The 20,790-nt window shown below is 36.7% G+C and overlaps 1 protein-coding gene across 2 annotated transcripts; it reads right to left on the bottom strand.

Moving 5' to 3' along the window:
• Window positions 1-789: 789 nt before the first annotated feature.
• On the bottom strand, window positions 790-4,405 carry LOC113311067 (protein UPSTREAM OF FLC-like). 2 transcript variants are annotated; one of them, XM_026559915.1, is made up of 7 exons: window positions 4,179-4,405; window positions 3,598-3,823; window positions 3,443-3,512; window positions 3,221-3,336; window positions 2,216-3,104; window positions 1,454-1,960; window positions 790-1,339 (listed from the first exon to the last, which is right to left on the bottom strand). In XM_026559915.1, the coding sequence occupies exons 2-7, from the start codon at window positions 3,794-3,796 to the stop codon at window positions 1,267-1,269; spliced, it is 1,854 nt and encodes a 617-aa protein (XP_026415700.1). In that variant the 5' UTR covers window positions 3,797-3,823; window positions 4,179-4,405; the 3' UTR covers window positions 790-1,266. The 2 variants fall into 2 exon arrangements, with proteins under 2 accessions (XP_026415700.1, XP_026415701.1); XM_026559916.1 differs by having other exon boundaries at window positions 3,598-3,813.
• Between the last annotated feature and the right edge of the window lie 16,385 nt (window positions 4,406-20,790).

The raw sequence follows: 20,790 nt of genomic DNA, 5'->3' as shown, positions 1-20,790 counted from the left end.
AAACCGGTCATAATATAGAACCAGTTCCAACACACAAAAATCTGCTCAAACTACATTATTTTGTACTCATAAACTATATGATTAACTAGTTTTTTTTGTGCAGTATAAAAAACAAATTATGTTTTGGGGTTCTAAATTCTCATTTATTAACCTCGATTACGGGTAGTTAAGCATACAAGTAATCAAGTTCTAATTTGGTTGTTTGCCCACAGCCAAATGTATAGAGTACTACTACTCCCAACCCATTGAGTAAAATCCAAAAACTTAAGTTCGAATTTGGGTTTTCAAGATGGAAAAACAGATAAAGATTTAGAGATCTTTACACTATGATATTATGAACTAACACATTTATATATGTATGTTAATCAGAAACCCAGAAGTTTTGGTCAAAGTGAGATTGTTTTCTAGTGCTGATTAAGAAATAATCTTAGTTGAATTTGTTTAACTTCAAAAACACCATTCTTAATAGAAGAACCAAGTTTTTAACCTACTCTAGTTTAGTTCAACTTTTGCTCTATGGGTTTGCTCATTTTTCTGTGATTCTATCTTCACCTGCATCTACTTTTGCTCTGGACACCAACCAAACCCCATATTTCTGCAGTTATCTCCCAGTGGAGCTGCTTGTGCTTTTTCCTGATATCAGCTTTTCTCATACTTTTAAGCTGGTTTTGACTTTTCAGAAATACTTTACATAAACAGTCGACTACTATTCTTTGTAGTACAAAGATAGCAAATGCAGTGCAGAAATGACAGAATTGACCTTGCAATGCCATTCAAAAGAAATTTACCAAGAAACTTCAGTTGGTGAATAATATACTATACATCATAATTGCTGTCATTACTTGTGGAAGTGGGAACATATATCTAGAAGAAAGTACTAAGTACAGCACACACATTACATTTAACAACAAAACTGATTAATGAAAAAATAGCCCAACAAAATGTAGGGACTAGGGACCAAGCTCTGAAATCTACCCCCACACCCTTGTTCAAATGGAAAAGATTTTGAATTTTCAAATTTACAGCAACAGAAGAACATGAAGTAATCTCCCTCCAACAAGCCCCACAATTTTTTGTTTTCGCTTCAAAATTCAAAAGATGTTACTTCCCTCCAATGCACTAGTTTGAGAAGCGACCCCATTGTATCTACCATCCAAAAAACCAACTAATGAATGAGAATGACCCATGTACCTGCATGATCTTCTGTTAAATTGACAAACGACGAGATTCCATGTGCAATATTTACTCTCTTGATAAGTTACTAGATTAAGACGAGCTTCCTTCGCTATCCTCACATGGAGCATTTGACTGAATTATAACTCGAGCTCCCGAAGAAAGCCTGCTGGAACAAAAAGAAGCATCCAAATTCTTAACCAAGAATAAAAATGTTGACTCTTAAAAATCATATTTTTTAGTTTGCATAAGCGGAATTTTGGATAGATTTAACACTTAACTTTCTTCGATTTGTATCACTCTATCTTCTCTAAATGAGTCTAATCTCCTTGATGGTCTCTTCCCTGAAGAAGGCTGGACAATGCTACTAGTGTTGTCAGTGGATGCAGTCATGGATGTTGGCTTGGAACATTCAGCTTCTGTCGAAGACTTCCTTGGCTTCTCCGAAATGGGTGATCTTGTTAAATCACCCTTTCTTGGCTTATCTGAAATAGGAGATCTCAATACCTCACCCTTCCTTGGCTTCTCAGAAAGAGGAGATCTTGTTACCTCACCCTTCCTTGGCTTCTCAGAAATAGGGGATCTCATTACATCACCTTTCCTTGAGTTCAATGAAATATGAGATCTCATTATCTCAACCTTCCTTGGCTTATCTGAAATAGGGGACCTCATTGACTCACTCTTCGGTTGCTTGGTCAATGAAGTCTTGATTGATCGAAGGATGCATTTAGAACGAGCAGCATCAGTCTCCTCTTTGTTCCCTGTGGAATCCGATGTGTTACAACTCCTGCAATGTCAAAAACATTTCTTATTCCACGGTAAATAAGTTTGATCACCTCAGGAGAGCTCTAGCCTTCCTAGATAATACAATGTCCATCCAGTTGGATTGTTACTGTTTAATGGTGATGCTTGATATGCTTTAGATGAACAAATAACAAAGACTACCTAAAGTACCTTAAGCTGAGATATATAGATGGATACCCATGTACATGCTAAACCTTTGGCGCCACAGAATTATTGCAAGATGGTATTTGAAAATTACCTGTCTGCGTTGTAGGAGGAAGATCGTTTCAGACCAGCAATTCCCTCTCCTTCTTCCTTAGACTTGATTTCTATCAAGCTCCCACTGAAATACTCCTTGTCTTCCATTCTCATACTCATTAGCCTCGGGTTGTCCGACAGGGAGTCAAACTCTCCTCCTAACACAACTGAGTTAGAGAATAACGGTGACGGGAATTTTGAATGAATAAATTTTGGCTTATAGGTGGGAATGAGGCCGAAGCTGTGATCTTTCACTCCAATAGAACCACAAGAGATCAGTTGCATTATTAAATCCGAAGCCTTGAGTTTTGTATTCGAAGGTTCACGGAGTTCTTCTCCTTCAAGTATCCTGAAACTGTTCATCTTCTTAGCATCAGCTCTAATCAAGGACTCCAAAGTGTCGGTTTTTCTACCCGAAGAAGAGTTGCTGGAGGAAGCAGGGGGTGGGGAGATTTCTTCTCTGCAAATCTCTGAGTTCTCAATTTCATGCTGAATTTCACTTGGTTGATTCTCGTTGCATTCTAGTTCAGATGACCTATCATCAGTTGAAACACCCCTTGTACAAGTTTCTAGTGCTTTAGCTTCTATATGTTCTTCCGTCTGAGTTGCAGCATCAGCGGCACAATCTCCTTTAAAGATTTTGTACTCAGTCAAGCTCATAGTGTCACAAGCTGAGTGATTCTTTCCAATTCCAGAATCAGGTGACGTGCTAGATGAACTTGGGGGTTCAAGCCGAGGTGATAGTTCATCTTCTTGAGAAGATTTATCTATATCTTTTCCAACCATGTTAGGAACTCGAGAAGAAGAAGCTTCTTGTCCTCTTACATACTCGATTTCATGCAACTTTTTCGAATTATGCAATTTTCCTACATTACTCGGAAGTATACGATCTGCCAAGCATTAACAAGTACCACTATCAATCATCTATTCACCTTCACAGCTTCCATCATAGAATCACAATTGTTCAAATGATACTGAATAAAAAAAATGAGAGGAAACTGCTTACCTGAATGGGATTCTTCGAGTAACTCTGAACCTTTAAGAACATATTCATTCCCATGAGCAGGAAGTATTAAGTCGTCTTCGCAAAGATCATGCCAAACAAATCCACTCTTGTAACTTCTGCATTACATACAAATCAAACCAAAAAATGCAATTAGTACCAAAAAAACAAAACCAAAATTCAAGGAGATTAACAATACTAGTACTAATAGTTTGATTGGTTTACCTCTTGCAAGACCATGAATACAAAGAAGCCATTCCTCTACCTCTTAGATTGTTTAACCGATTAATCACATCTACAAAAACAATTCAAAATCATATAACAATCCGAAACCAGCGGAATTTAATCGAACACATTCTGTTAATTCTAATTAGTTGTACCTCTCAAGTAGAGACCTTCAGTGGATGAAAGTGAAACTTCAATGAAATGAGGATGTTCAAGATGTCTATTCCTACAAAGGTAATAAACAACAGGAACTTTTCTATTTTGTTGATATTGGTGTTTAGGTGATGGTTCTGTCCATACTATAGTTCTATCTGGACTTGTTGCTTGTCTGTATTTCTTCATTCTTCCATCCATTTCTTCACCTTCAAAACCTAAACAGATCTAAACCCACATAACCATTAGTAAGTTCAAACCCCAATTCTCAAATTTCAAAACAGAATTTGACCCCAAAAAATGATTAAGAAAAAAGAGCTCTGAATGATCACTGTTTGAAACCCAGTGTATGGTCACTTCAAAATTTGACACAGATCAGATCTTCTAAAATCATTCAAACCCTTAATTTGTTTTGAATAAAAAACAAAACCCACATTGAGAACTGAAATCATGATGATTAAAGTATAAACAATTAAAAATCTCAATTTCAAAGTTTAATCAAACATTATGGAAATTTCAAGAAATGGGGCTTTGAAAATTAATTATTTGGAGCTTAAACAAGTAGAGAAATCAGAAAAATTACCTGGGGAACTAAGTTAATGGCTAAAGGAGGTTCATTTCTGCAACAAAAGAAGAAAAACTGAACATTTGTTGAATTGTTGTGTTTTTTTACTACTACTGTGGAAAAGGGAGAAGAGCACAGCTAATAAAATAGATTTGACGATGATGGGTTTGGTGTGATGTGAAGATCTTCAAAGTTGAAAACCAAAAGAAAAGTAGAGAAAGAGACCAAGTAGAAAAGAAAAATCAGAAGCTTTTTTTCCATGTCTGTAACATTTTTGTTCGTTTTGTAAAAGGTTATAGAGTTGTCTTCAGGGGTTCGTCATCCTTCCTTCTAAACCGTTGGATCTGAATAAAATTATCAACCTAGAAATGGAGATCGTTTTGCCGTTACTACAAAAGTTCATGAGGCCGTAGCTGCCTAGTTTGGGGGGTGCGGGCCTGCGTAGGAAACGCCTCTACGAGAAACGAATCAAACGATATACTGTATATTTATTTATTTTTAATTTTTAATTTTTTTTGATCGGAAATCAAACGATATATTCCAGTTGCCTATAAGAAAGACACTACTGCGTGCATAGGCTGAGTATAGTGGAGTAAAAGAGTGGGATAAAAATGACTATAAAAACCAAACCATGGTGTATACTCAAATGGGCTTTCTTTTCTGCTCGAAAATAAGGAACGTTGTAGAGGATTTAGACAGAAGCGAGGAAACAATCCTCACCAGATAAAAGTAAAAGGCGATGATCAAATCCCTTCTTATTAACTTTTCGGTAAAAAATCTAATAAAATATATTGTATTATTAACATATTTTAGGCCCACTATTAAATAAATATATCTTCAAAAATCTTATAAAGTGAATAAAATATTTTTGGGCGAGGATTGTATCTTCATTCCTCGCCTAAGTCTTCTTTCCCTCCCTCACCACTACATTCAGACCATCCTCCTACTTGACGTGGTGACACTATTGAACTCATCACTTCCCTCCTCCACTAGACTCAGCTTTAGAGCAAGAAGAGTGATGACCTATAGGATCATAACCCTCGTTCAAATCGAAAGAGTTTTATCAAAAATGATCAAATTAGATGTTATTATGGGATGAAAATTGGTCCACTTTCACCCAAACTCATTCATATACTTATTGAAGGACTGTCCTCGAAGGCTGAAAATTAGCCGGTTGGAAAAACATTTGCTTAAGTGGCTGATCACCAGCCTCTCAACCACTTTTTCAGTTTTTTAATTCATTTAAAACTCTTTAAAACGGGCCCCTAAAAGATTTTATTTGTAAAATAAATAAAAAAACGGTTGAACATCAGCCTTCCGAGTCCCAATTTCAACCAAATAACTTATACTCAGCCTCTTAGCGTGTTATATTTACTCCCCCCATGGTCCGACAAACACTCTTTCACCTAGTATCTCGTTAGATTTGGTAGTAAATGAGTGTTAAAAACACTCACTCTATAGTTTTTTCTCTTATGTTGGACGAAAAGAAGGGTGACAATGCGCCTAGAGTACATTTGGTCTAAAGTGGTGTGAGCAGATTATTTCTAAGCTTGATAGATTTATAGTTAATGAGGTAGGGATTAAAAAACTTGAAAGTTTGAGATGTAAGGATTTGGCGAGAGTGGCATCTGATCATTCTCCTCTAATAGGTTATTCTATTGTTCGTCCATGGAAATCTAGGGAACCTTTTGTATCCATAAAATGTGGTTCACACAATGAGACTTTTTGAGTTTTGTGAAGGTAATTGGTGTTTGTTTATTTTTGGGCAGCCTACCTATAATTTTGTGTTGCAATATCCTAATTTGTAATGTCCAAATGAATTTCAAATGAGTTTAAAAATAATCTAGTTTGTTTGATAAGTATGAACAAGGTTAAGAAAACTATAGAGTTAGCTAGAGTAAGTCAGGTTGTAATGTGGTTATGTAGTTAGTCGGTCCAACAAATATCTAGAGAAAGTAAATCTCTAGAAATTTTGAAGTCACTCAAATACTTATAAGTGAAGAAATATATAGTGAGGTTTAGATAGTCCTAGAAAGTCCAGTTAAAACCTTTAAATAGGTTGTGATGTACTCAGTTATAACTTGAGCAAGAAAATTAATAAAACAATGAGTTTAACCGAGAAACAATCTTGCTTAAACTTCTAGTTTACGAGGATCTCTATACGAGAAACACTAACTCTATGCTCTTATAACTATGCAATATCATCTGATTGTTCTAAGTTTCTAAAAATATAATATGATATCAGAGTGTGTTTCGATCCATATAGGCGTCAAATATTTCGAGATGAGAATGGAGAAGAAAAGATGAGAAGATTTAACCCCTAAGTGAAGTTAACTCACCCGGTTCTAGTCTTAGAGAAAAGATGAACATGGAAGAAAATAAAGAAAAAAATTGCTAGTGAAGTCCTAAGTCAAGATTGAGTTGAGAAAAAATAAATAAAAAAAGTAGAAGAGTTTGCTCGTCGGTATGTAAAGTGAAGTTACAGAAGTTTTGAAGAATGAAAAACGTCTCCATTATGAAGAAGAAGAAAAAATCACTTCCTATTACGTGATCAGAAGAAGTTGACGGAAGAGAGCATACAGATTGCCTCCTCAAATGTCAAAAAAAAAATGAAGAAAGAAGACGGAAAAAATGCAATATGAATTGGGTTAATTTCTGGTAGTGCATATATATATGTGTGTGTGTGTATCAGTTGATGCATGATAGCTCAGCTCACATGAAAGGCCATGTGCATGGCACAATACAAGACTTGTGCATTACAACTAAGTTCTCCAACCCCTGGAATGTACTTGGCTTCTTTCTAACCATAATGAAATTTTAATTTTTGTGATGATAAAGAAAAGGATAATCCTGGTGTTGGTGGTGCAAGATTCATGATGGGAGATGATGGCAGTGTAGTTTTAGGTGTTCTGAGCATTCTCTTGGAATTCAAGATAATTATATGGATGCAAGTTATGCGGTTATCTTTCGCATTGAATGTGACATCAGAAGAAATTCCCTAAGGACGTGGGTGCAGTCTGATGTTGCATGTATTGAGAAAGTTTACACTTTTGGTAACATACCTTGGATTATGAAGCAAAGATGGATTCTCTCTTGTCCTAACTCTGATTAAGTTAGTTATGAGCATGATTTAGAGAAGTTAATTTTTCTGATCATCTCTAGCTAAGCGAGGTTGTTTGCTGGTTGAAGGAGTTATAGATAGATTTATTGGTAGCTTAGAACTTCATTCATGTTGTTGAGTGGTCTGGCATACCTGATTATCGTTTCAAGTAATCTGCAATTTTTTGGGGATCACTATGACCTTCTTTTCTTGCTATTATTTATGTAAATCTTGTAATTAATCTTTTGCTTTAATAAAAAAAATTGTTATAACATTTTAAAGAAATGCCAGAAGACACTAAGGTTGTGTTTGATACTGGGCAAAGAAATCACTTCCATGAAAATGCATTCATTGGAAATACTATTTTGAGAGAAACAAAGAAAAACTTTCTATAGAATTTCATGGAATGAGGATTGAAAAGATAAAATTGGTAAATAAAGTATTACAATACAAGTGGATTTGGAAGTATGGGGGGTGAGAAAGAGGATCTTTGGGGAGGGATTATCCATGAAAGTTTGGAGGTAACTCTGACTCATTTTTTCTAAATCTTCTAAGAATGTTGAACATGGGTTGTGGATATCATTCTTAAGTCTACGAATTTTCTCATGGATAGCACAAGGCTCTTACTATATATGAGATCATCATTCAATTCTTGACTGATAAATGGGTTTTATATTATACTTTGAAGAATAGCCGCGACAGACCGAAAAATTACGCCTGCGGCGCCCAGCCATGCAGGCTGAAACTCCCCGATGCACCACTCTGCTGTCAGTGATCGGGTCATAAAACTTCACTTCTCGCCAGGAAAATGCACGTACATTCTCCCTTGCACACATGCTTGAACTTAGCTTCCACACTATTTTAACTTACCCTTGTTCTGCAAAGGTTATGAAACCTTAAAGGCTAATGTTTATTTATGCATATCTGGATGTCGAATCTTATCCAGGCATAGTACATTCCTTGGACTCGCACATATATCGTTGCACTCCCAATTCCACCCCTTTACTTATCTTAGGAATTGTTGAAAGCATGTACTGATCTTGCTCGTGCCAAGGGTACATCAGTCAGGCTCATGTCGTAATAGCCTTGCATCATCTTTTTGATGTCAATGGCTTATGCAAGATCCCCTAACTTTCGTACCAATATAACTTACTTTCCTATCCATGCCAAATGTTTCATTGGTGCAGGCCTACGTCAAACGACTCGATAGGAAATATGAGTATCCAAGAAATGGAATACAACTTTCCACATCAAGTATGGTAACAATCATCTCTTGCATATCTTTTCCGAGCCTAATGATATGAGTTACCATAATGTGGAAATTACCTCTCAATTATATGATTTGAGCAACAACGTGATTGACCTTTAATACTACAACTTATTGCGGCTGCCTACGTACCCTATGAAGAATGGATAAAGAACTAATCGTAGTTCATCTATGTCGGTACAAGCAACTGAAGGAAATTTGTTTTGCAAGTCCATGGCCAAGCAATAATGTCCTAGTTCGTATAAGCCAAAGGGTCCTTTGCAAATGATGCGCAAGAATGTGCATCATTAGCCTTTCTTTCGTGTTGCACCCTGGTGGTGCATCACTAGCGGAACTTTAACGCCTGAGCATCATGAAGCTCTCTTGACCAAGTCACATGCCAAAATTATGTTTCGGCATCATATATGCTAACTTATGAAACTTTAGGAAAATATCGGTTATATGCACCTTCAACCAAGTATCCCTTCCTATATATGTCTTATTGACATTTCTATAACTTAAAGTTGGGGAACACTTTGACGTGCTTTCTTCACTATTCATGGCTATTGACATGTATCTCTGAACAAAGCGTCTTGATGGTTGTATTTCTGTATCTGAACCATAGGACAACTTCAATGTTGCGCCATGATAGTGTTACATTTCCTCGGCCATCCTGCTCTGCCCTGATGCACTGAAGTGGTGCAATATTGGCCCTATGCAATATCTTGCATACTGCTTCATCGTGGAACTACTTTGCTCTAGGCGAGTCACCCAACTGGAGTGATGCACCATGATGGTGAAATATTGGCCCTTGGGCAGTATAGCGTATGCATTTCTCCACCATGGTGCGATATTAACTCTATGCCAATGTAACCATTGTAATGCACCACGTGATCGAATTTTTATATAGTGGTAAAGGTTGTCGTTCACTCGGACTTGATGAGATTGATTTTTTAGATTTGAATTATAAAACTAGCAATTATATACAAAATAGTAACAATGTATCGAGAGGTACTAGGACTAGGATTCCACCAAATATTCAAATTTATGCGATTCACCTATTTATTCTAAACCATTATAGCTCATTCAATAAAAAATTTGACTCTATATCTTTGCCTAAGGTAGATTCTTAAAATATTAATTGTAAAACTTAAGCATGGCATATCAAAAGAATTAATCCTAAGCATAAACCATCAAACGAAATGACAATTAATTAAGAAAAATCTTTTTCTAATTTTAATTTAATGCAAATAGTCATATAAGAATTAAATGAATTTACCACATGATGAATTTTGGTTTCCTCCGTCGTCCCAGAGAAAGGTTTAGCTCCACATAGTGAAAAACACGCTCAAAATATATTTCATAGCTCTATTGGTGTTTACAAAGAAGAAAATATAACTCAGGGAATTCGCAACGCTGTCACGCATTACAGAGCTCACCGTTACAATAATTGTCACAAATTGAAAATAGCGTTACAAATCGGCGGTTACAAACTGTTAAATATAAGACCCTTGAAACGACAGTCTTTTATGGTAGTATGTTCTTCAGTTTCTTCTTCCCTGCAGCAGCAGAAAAATCTGCTCTGCAGCTTCCTATTCTTCTCTGTAGCTTCCCCCAATCACTCGATCCCCTTCTTTATGCTCCCACAGGACTTTTTATACTGGGAAGGCACAAGAATAACATCTCATTAACTCCTCAAATCTTCACCATAACTCGCAGTAAAGAAAAATATTCTCGGGTTGTTTTCCTTCCATTCTTGCCTTCTCACGCTGTCAATCAGCGTTTACACGTTCCAAACTTGTTTCCAGCACATGGAAAATTGAGTCGAATCCTCTCCAAATACTCACCAACCTCAGTTATACTCGGGATATGCTCGTGCTTTGTTTTGTCCGACAAACTCCTCTTTTTCGATTCTGAGTCATCTATCAATCTTGTTTTAGCTGAACGGGATATTCCCAACTAATTTTAATGGGGAAACCTGGAAAATACTCCAACAGATCACTCCCAGAACTTCCACAGAAACCCGAGTCCATGTCCTCCACTGTTTTGCTTGACCCAAGAATTAAACCCTGTTTTATCGAATCTGGAGTGATTACCAACCATGTTTAGTCGGAACAGGGTATATCCAATCCAAAGAGCCCATTGAATCCGGCCAAAGCTCCAGCAAAATCTTTCCTGAAATACCCGTGAAAAGGTCACACTTCTGTTTACTTCTAACTCGAGTTCTAGCCAAATTCAATCGAGCAAAATCACTCCTACTATCCCTGTTATGCTCTAACAGATGCTTGCCATCAGTTTCATCCATTGAGTCTCCTCGGAAGAGCACCAAAACTCGAACTCTAATTCTGTTCTTCCCTTGCCAAGATTTCCCGCCAAAACAATTAATTCAAACTGAGAAGAAGATGGTCTCCCTTTAACCAGTGATGGGGTGCGGTTAGCAGTTGTTGTCCTGGGGTACAAATAGTAAAGAAGTTTCCCCTTAGTAAATGAGGTACCCTTTATCCAAAGCAGGGGTCCGTTTAGCAAATGTGCTCCGAGGGTGCCTTTATCAACTTTTCGAGCCGAATTTCCCAAAAATATTTATTGCCCAAAAATACCTACAAACACACAAAACACCAAAATTAGTACAAAATCGAGTGCCAACAATATACAGTATTGAGATCAAATTAGAAACAAAAAAGTGTTTATCACCATGATGGTTCGTTATTGGACCTAAGCCAGTGTTCCTCTTAATACGAAACTTAGGATTGAGAATAAGCTTCATCTAAAGCCATATATGAGCATGCGCCATGCGAAAAATGCGGGTGTTACATTATTCACCCTTTAAAGAATTTCATCCTTGAAATTCAAAACAAAAACTATTGTGAACAGTTTATTCGGATTTCCTGAGCATAAGTCTCATACTAGATGCTCAGAAATCGTGAAAGGTTTCTTTAGTTTGTCAAGAACAAAAATTAAGACCTTCTAAGCATCTGTCCCATACCACATGCCAAAGAATCCAAAAATTGTCCATAAAGTACCGAGAACATTCATTTGGCAAACCAAAAATATATCTCAACAAGGTATCATAAGTGGGCATCCCATACTACACACTCAAGAGTCCTTAAGGTTCTCAAAGTTAATGCCAAGAATTTGGCAAGAGTCAAAAATGGTAAGTCATTCCTTTTTGTAGTACTGTATGGAACAAAATCCAGTTGCCTACCCTCTCGGCTGGTCTTCCAAATTATCGTTCGTAAGTGGGATGCTAGTCGGCCTGACAACACACACTATTATCCATTCCTATTGTCTACCTACCGTTCCGAACAATCTTTTGAGTTGCCACGGAGGTGGATCGCCACTAGGCCTGTCAATGGAAGAATATCCGTCGGATATTTAGAAATCCGATATCCGACATGTTAAGCACTACCGGATATTCGATATCGATAATATCCTATAGGATATCAAAATCAGATATCGATTCCGATAGGCTAAGCTATCGGATATCCGATAAATATCCGATAGTATCCGGTTATAACAAAAAAGCTTAAAAACCCTTGTAAAACACTTTCATAATTGACACTTGTGGGATATTTATCCGATAATATCCGATACTAGACTCGAAATTAGGATAAATTACAAATAAGTTCATATACTATCAGATATCGGATATTAACACTTCGGATGGGGTCTAATCCGTTTCCGATATGTTAAGGAAGAAATATCCGATAAAATATCCGATCTGATATCCGATATCCGATAAAACGGATAAAATCCTATAGGATCTCGAATACTCGGAAACGAATACCAGATATCGGACAAATATTGACAGGCCTAATCGCCACTTAGGCCTGGAAAACTCACAACACTTGAACAAGATCAACTCGATTTACAAAAGAATTGGCATATTAGTTACAAACTCTTTCTCGCTCAAACATTGGTATACTCTCCAACTTTATCTTTTCCTTTCAAGGGAAATATTCGCTGACGAGATATTAGGCACAGTCCTTAGAGCTATTTTGGAAATTTCTCTAATACCAACTGTGACAGGCCGAAAAAGTACGTTTGCGACGCCCAGCCGCGCAGGTCAAAACTCCCCGATGCGCCACTCTGATGCCAGTGATCAGGTCCAAAAACTTCACTTCTCGCCAGGAAAATGCACATTCATTCTCCCTTACACACATGCTTGAGAAACATGATGCCTTAAAGTTAGCTTCCACACTGTTCCAACTTACCCTTGTTCTGGAAACGGTACAAAGCTATAAAGTCTAATGTCGATGCATTATCATGCATCTCTGGTTACCAAGTTTTGTCCAGTCATAGTACATGCCTTAGACTCGCACATAGGTTATTGTAAGCCTAATTCCACCTCTTTACTTAGTTTAAGTATTTTTGAAAGCATGCACTGATCTTGTTCGTGCCAAGGGTGCTCTAACTATGGATTTTCTCCAGGGAGATGATAAAATCAATTTTAACTTGTGTCTTTGTTTATAGCTGATCATGAGTCTGACAATCATCTTTTTCTGCATTGCTATGAAACAAGAAAGATATGATATTAATTTTGGGATAATTTTGGAATTGAGTGGGCTGTTGTTGAAGATACTACGACCAGTATATGAGAGTAGTCCAACAAGAAAAACATAAAAATTAAAAAAAAAACGAAATAATAATAATTGAGATTTATTGCCTTTTGCAATCTGGTGAATATTTTCGAGAGGACATAATTGCATGTTATATAGGGACCCTAGAATAAATTATGATTAGTTGATTGTTGTTTGTCAAGTATTCTTTTTCTAACCGATTTTTACATTTTAGGATTTTTTTAAGGTTAATCTTTGAGTTCATTAGTTTGTAATTGAGACACTGTTGTTGGAAGCATTAGTTTTGCTTCTTTTTTTGTACTACTTTACTATCTATCATCATTTTGATGATTGTTAATTTTTATTGTACTACTTTACTATCTATCATCATTTTGATGATTGTTAATTTTTATGATATTGTCCTATGCCTTTCTAAAAAAAACAATACCATAAAACCTAGTTAAAATCACAACTTAGATCATATTCATAGGAAAGAAATTGTAATCCGAGAAAAATGTTTTTTTCATAGAGGAAAAATTAATTCCATAGAATTAGATGCAATCTGACATAACCGGAAAAAAAAACAATAATGGGAAGTATCCATTTAGTTCGAAGTTTACCAAATTCTTATATAAGACAAAATATTCTTCACCTTTGAAATGGTACAAACTTAGAAAAATTAGCATCCATGAAAAAAAATGTTAGTGTTAATAGTTATATATAACAACGCTAAAACCAATTTTTTTCTCCCCCTTTTATTTCCTGATTACCATGGAACATTACCGGAAGCCAAGACATAGTCCTCTCATATAATCGAGCAATTACTGTTAGAGCACTGCTCGGTCGAACTCGCAAGCTTTGCTATCTCAAGCTGGTTTATCAAGTTTAATTAGTTGGTCAAAACTATATACTTGATTTCTAGTCTACTTATAGCTATGTCTCTGATTGGGATAGAATGTGTAGTTGATCTTTAGATTTCATGGAGTTCACCAATTGGAGAAGAAGATATACTGAGGAGCTTGGAGGAACTTCATCAACAAAAGGTATCTGGAGACTAAAACTTATCTATCACTCAGAAGTCCATTCTGTCGTATCTCCTAATGAGACTAAGTCATATAGCTATATAGACTTTTACATTATACACATTTGATATTTTGAGTCGAGTTTATCGCGCTTATCTATTTCTTGAAATATGTGTTGGAAGCTTTTTGTTTTATCCATGTTCATCGTATTCTTGACGAGTTTAGTTGGGAACAATCTATTTGTTGGAAACTAAATATTAAGTCAAAAGATAATCATGTGAAAATTACCTTGAACATCTTATATGATTTGTGTTAGACAGTCATTTGATGTTAGCTCGGGAAGTTTCGTATTGATCATTCGATCACTTGAAAATTACTTGAAGCTAATGGTATGTGCGAGATTACCGTTATCGTATTCCAAGGATGTTTCAATGATTAAATTGAGAGTTTAGAACAATTACTCATGTCTGGATACAACACGGTATGCGTACCTAGTATGTGAACTGTATTTTGATAATTCAGGTCGGGAAATCTTGTTTGTGTACCTAGTATCCGAACGGATTTACCTGAGAAGGTCTGAAACTCTTGTTTGCCTACCTAGTATGCGAACGGTTTTACCTGAGTTGGGTCTGGAACAGTTGTTCGCGAACCGGGAGGCCAAGTTCCAGAGCTGTTGTTCGCGTACCTAGTTTGCGAATACAGTGGTTAAGTTCTAAAATCGGTTATGTATGATTTTCATACTCATGAACTAAAACATTTATGATTTAAGGAATGCAAATTAACTTTGCAAACTGTGGCTTAATGTTCATGAATTGATTCTTGTATAAGTACTTTGTACGATTACGAATCAACCCGATTTCGATTCAATTTGTTCATATATATTTCTATGAGATAATGAACGATTGAACAACTATATTTGAAACACAATTAGATTCATTTGATTATCTATTATGATTGATTGATCTTCATTTTCTAGAAGTGTTAGACGAATACGGCTAAGACAAAAGTGTTCATATGGCTAACTTCGGTTAACTGTTATTGAGCCAACTCAATATACACGTTTAGGTACAGTAACCCATATCTAAATATAAGTATATTTCATTTGAGTGTAACAAGCTAAGACCATCTAATGGTGGAGATTGATTGCTTAGTTTCTAAGAAGACTTAGCTTGAATCTTAAATCAGGAGTTCATCTAACGGTGAATATTGAATGCTTTTTACTAAGCTATCTTAGATTTGATTGTAAGCAACCCTGATTTGAAAGACTATATAGGGGAGAACTCTAGCAACTGGAAAACCTGATCCCGGGCACTTTTATGTATCCTAGTTGCAAACTAGAGTCGATTCTCCTTTAACCTAGGTTTTCCAAAACCATGATTAGGTTAACGACTTGAAGACTTCATTTGGGATTCGTGAAGCCACATCCAACTATTTTCTTTGTATTTGCGTATTCGGATCTTACTTGTTCTATCGTATTGAGTTTTGTCTTCTCTAAGATTTACTCGAGATTTATCTCCGATATGTAAGATATAAAAAGTAATCACAAGAGTTCTTCGCCTCAGACTATTGTGATTCCGCAATAACTTATTTTGTTAATCAGTTAGGTTATTGTGAGGTGACTAATATTTCTAAGTTGTTCTTCGGGAGTATAAGACCGGTTTATTAGTTGGTTCCTCTTCACCTTGATCTTTGTATCAAAATACGGAACAAGCAGAATAAATGATAGACATATCTGTGGGAGACATATTTGTTTATAAGTCTTCGACTTTGGGTCGTAGCAACTCTTATTTTTGGGTTAGATCATCTAAGGGAATCAAGTGCGCAGAATCCTGCGTGGTTCTAGAGGTGTAAGGAACGCGACTGTACCTTAATCGGTGTGAGTACATTCTAGACCGAAGTTAACTTGTAATAGGCTAGAGTCTGTAACGGCTTAATACAGTGTGGTGTTCAAATCTGGACTAGGTCCCAGGGTTTTTATGCATTTGCAGTTTCCTCGTTAACAAAATTTCTGGTGTCTATGTTATTTCTTTACCGCCTTATATTCGTTTATATAATTGAAATATCACAGGTTATGCGTAATTCAATCAGTTGATAAATCCGACCTTGATTATTGTATAGAACTTGATTAACACTTGGGCATTGTTCTTTGGTACCGTCCAAGTTATTTCTCATATCAACCAGGCTTGCAGATTTTTATCTGTTTGATTTGCTGATTATATTGAGAAAGAGATAAAAACTCTTTGATATAATTCTTGATTGAGTCTCAATTTTAAGTTGGTGCTCTCGGAATTAAATTGGAGTTTAGTCCATACAGATTTCCGAATGAATTATTGGGTGTGGGTGTTATACCCCCGCTTTTTCAATTGGTATCAAGTTTTTGTTGAGTTCTTTTATTAAATCTCACTTATTCATAGTTTTCACAGTTTGGATCAAATGCTCTTGGGGGGAAAAGAAACACTTAAAAAGATACAATTATTTTATATCGATAAAGAATTTTAAGCTGACGAGTTTCGAACTCAGGTCACTGATATTATCATCCAATGACTTTAACACTGCAATATGATCAACATTGGTTCTGATGTCTTTTCTCGTGAGTATAAGTTTAATACAAATACTACTATTTTGCTTATCTAAAAATAATCAAGTTATTAATGATTGGACAAAACCAAGAAATATCCCCTCACGTGCGAAATTATAGAAGATCCGTTAGACTAGCTATATGTTGTGTAGTATCAACAATTTTCACAGAAGGACAAAGGCCCGGAACAACTTTCTTTTTCATTAAGAAACAAAATTTTTTTATTTAATGTGTGGGGTGTAGTCAGTGGAAAGAGTTTGGGTTTGGTCAAACTCTATCATGACTAAACTTGTTCCTAAAGTTCAGGAAATCTTAAGAGCCATGTTAGGGAAACTTGTTCCCAAAGCTAGGGATTCTTATTAGGGCTAAGTTTGTGTTCTCTATATATATGACTAGAATTGTAGGTTTGTAGATAATCCAACAAAGAAGAGTGGTAAATCCTTGTGCTTTGGATTTTGGTCTCTTTGGTAGGGAGGATCGTGTGCTACCGTGGAGGTCAATATCAGTGTGAGAGAAAAACTTGTAGAGAGAGGATTTTGGTGTTCTAGTGTTTAGGGTTTGGGGCTTTGCCCCAAACCTAATTTATAGTGTTTCCATGTTTCTCCTCTGTTACTAGCAGCGGTGAAGACGGTGTAGAAGAGAAGACATGAGGCTGGTTCGAGGAATGGTTAGAGAATTGATTTCTATGGTTTCTTCGATGGTGTTCCCGGGTATGTCTTGTTAACTCTTTGGGTCTTGCCTTGGATTGCGGAAAGAGCATGTAATGGTCTTTGATTAATGGAAGTTTTTCTGGTGGTGTTGGCCGTGGACGTAGCCTGTAAAGGTGAACCACGTACATCTTCTGTTGTGGTTGTGTGTTTGTTTATCTTCTGTTTCTCTTATTATTTCTCCCATGTTTGGTTCAAATCACCAATTGCCCTTTGTGATTCTGATTTCCGCTGCGCTCGGGGTGCCAATTTTCCCAACAATTGGTATCAGAGCCAAGGACGGGCTGGAGTGATTCAACCTGGAATTGAACTATGGTTTATTGTTCGGGTGGAGAAATATGTTTTGAAGATAATGTTTCAACCGGTGTTTACACAAAGATGGATTTGTGATGTGATTTGCAAATCGTGGATGGTTCAACTTGGTAGAAGTGCATGTTCTTTGTTTGGTTTTATGATGTAGTATGGGTTGCAGAATAAGGTTGACTGAGGTGGAATACATATATACTTCTTGAAGAGTGTTGGTAATCATACACTATAAAGAATGGGTTATAAAGTTCAAAGAAAGGATGTGGTCGTGAGATCTCATGTATAAGCAAGTCCAGCAGTGTTTCGAAGTTATGCACGAGATGTTATGGATTTATGTTCTTAAGTCTATGTTAAAGAGTTCTTGATAGCTTGCACGTAATTTCAAGAATGTGCCCGATATAGAAAGCATTTACCACGATAAATGGGCATTCACACGACATGTATTCTGAGCGAGTATGTTGGGTGTGATGGTGGTAAAAAGTATGTTATTGGTGATGACTTTGTGAATCGCTTAAAGGATTAAGACTGTTAATCACAGTGGAAATGTCTGATGGTTTATTTTAGATACACAGTAATCATGACATATGCTGGAGTATGATATTGAAGCTAATTCTTCCTTTCTGGGTTAGAGTTCAATATGTAATTAGCTTACTGGTTAGGTGGAGCTAATGGTGATTCTTCTGGATGTTTCTCTTGGTGATCAATGGTGGAGTCTGTGCAAGGATTCGTTGATGATGATAGAAGATTTTCATGGTATTTTTGAAACGTGGCAAGTTTCATAAGTATTCTTCATGTAGAAGATGGTTTGAAGACTTTTATCAACATCATGGTGTTTTGGTCGAAGAGGTGTTTCTATGAAGATGGAAGTTCGGGTTTGAGCTTCAAAAGTAATTCTACGGGTATATAGAGATGGTGAACAACTTTGGTGGAAGATGGAGGTGATTTCCCGTGATCGTCTCATGCTTGAAAGAATGATCCTAGGTAGAGGATTGTGGGGTGTAGTCGATGGAAAGAGTTTGGGTTTGGTCAAACTCCATCATGACTAAACTTGTTCCTAAAGTTTAGGAAATCTTAAGAGCCAAGTTAGGGAAACTTGTTCCCAAAGTTAGGGATTCTTATTAGGGATAAGTTTGTGTTCTCTATATATATGACTAAAATTGTAGGTTTGTAGATAATCCAACCAAGAAGAGTGGTAAATCCTTGTGCTTAGGATTTTGGTCTCTTTGGTAGGGAGGATCGTGTGCTATCGTGGAGGTCAATATCGGTGTGAGAGAAAAACTTGTAGAGAGAGGATTTTGGTGTTCTTGTGTTTAGGGTTTGGGGCTTTGTCCCAAACCTAGTTTCTAATGTTTCCATGTTTCTCCTCTGTTACTAGCATCGGTGAAGACGGTGTAGAAGAGAAGACATGAGGCTGGTTCGAGGAATGGTTAGAGAATTGATTTATGTGGTTTCTTCGATGGTGTTCCCGTGTATGTCTTGTTAACTCTTCGGGTCTTGTCTCGGGTTGCGGAAAGAGCATGTAACGGTCTTTGATTAATGGAAGTTTTCCTGGTGGTGTTGGCCGTGGACGTAGCCTGTAAAGGTGAACCACGTATATCTTGTGTTGTGGTTGTGTGTTTGTTTATCTTCTGTTTCTCTTATTATTTCTCTCATGTTTGGTTCAAATCACCAATTGTCCTTTGTGATCCTGATTTCCGCTGCGTTCGGGGTGCCAACTTCCCAACATAACGTACCCCCTTGTTGCCCCGCGCATTGCGGAAAATTCCCCCACAGCTGCCTCTGGTAGGAGTCTGGGCCGTGTCTCGGTTTCAATGTGGTTGATCATCATGGAGGGTCATCATTAACTAGCTTTTCCGATTGATATTGGGGAATTAAAAATAAAGGAAAGAGATCTGTTCTTTTTTAAGAAGAAAAATGTTATCATGAAGTGCGTTTGTCATAAATTGGTAATGGATGATCCAAGACTAGCTCTTATGGAACTTCACAGTCTATCATGGCAAGGAAAAGCTGTGACGAAAGCTCCTCCTTGACACCGTGATTATCTCTGGTGGAATCTGTCCTCAAATCAATCGTCGAGTGCATAACACAACGCATAATCCTCGTGCCTTACGAGAGTATTACCGGAAACGCGTTATGCGTCAATTTTTGCAAACTCCTAACCTTCGTGCGTTTGGCGACTAAAACACGAACCTCCGCTAAAGCCAGGCCAAAGATGAAAGCCGACGTAAATTGGGAATATCAAATGGGTGTGATTTCCCACAAGAGCTGTCGAGAAAACGTTTCCGCTGTATTTCTCAGGAGGGATGATGAGAATTTGATGATCCTCCTAAAGTGAACTCTACCGTTACTGTTGGAGTTTAGTATGTTGAGTTTCTCACTCTACAGTAGAGTGAGAGTGAGGGAGTGGTGAAACAAGTAGTGGGTGTCACTGACTTTTCACATCATTTATACGGCACAAATCTCTGTGCATAATACATGGTTCTGTTGAAATAGTTTACTTTTCTTTGTCGTCTTTATGTCCAACGTTTTACCAGTTTTACCCATAACCATAATTTAAATTACCAAGTACATTTTCCTACTTTTTCTTTTCTTTTCTTTTTATCTTTATTTGCTGGTTGGTTGGTAAGTACTGTTTTAAAAACTAATCATCATGGGTAGAGTTCAAGAGCCATACAAATTATCCTTCGAACTATTTGGACAGCCTTAATGTTGTCAGGGAATCATGTGATATGTGGTATTTTTTGTGTTTAGTATTAGTATGCAATTAAGGATATTATTATCCTAGTTTAATTGGGCCCCCAAAAAACAATTAGGTGTCTCCCATTGAAGGATAAATAAAGGTCATTAAAACTCAAATTGAGTCACCCCTTAACCAAAATATTTTTAAATGATTAAACTGTCCCTGAATGATTAGTATTAAAATTTCATTAAGTTAAGTTAATTAGGGTGGTTAGATTATGTTAGATTAAACTCTGATTTTAGAATCAATTTTTATTTTTATTTTTTGTTGTTGTTGTTTGAGTTGAGAAGAAGAAGAGGAGGTTTTAGAGGAAAATTTAGGGTTTTTATAAGTGAGTAATTCAAGTAGGGGAAATGATGTTGGGGAAGGTTCAAG

This window comes from Papaver somniferum, chromosome 9, assembly GCF_003573695.1.
Source record: "Papaver somniferum cultivar HN1 chromosome 9, ASM357369v1, whole genome shotgun sequence".
In the NCBI taxonomy this organism is placed as follows: domain Eukaryota; kingdom Viridiplantae; phylum Streptophyta; class Magnoliopsida; order Ranunculales; family Papaveraceae; genus Papaver; species Papaver somniferum.
Note: the sequence above shows the minus strand (reverse complement) of the source record. Positions and strands in the feature narration are given on the sequence as shown.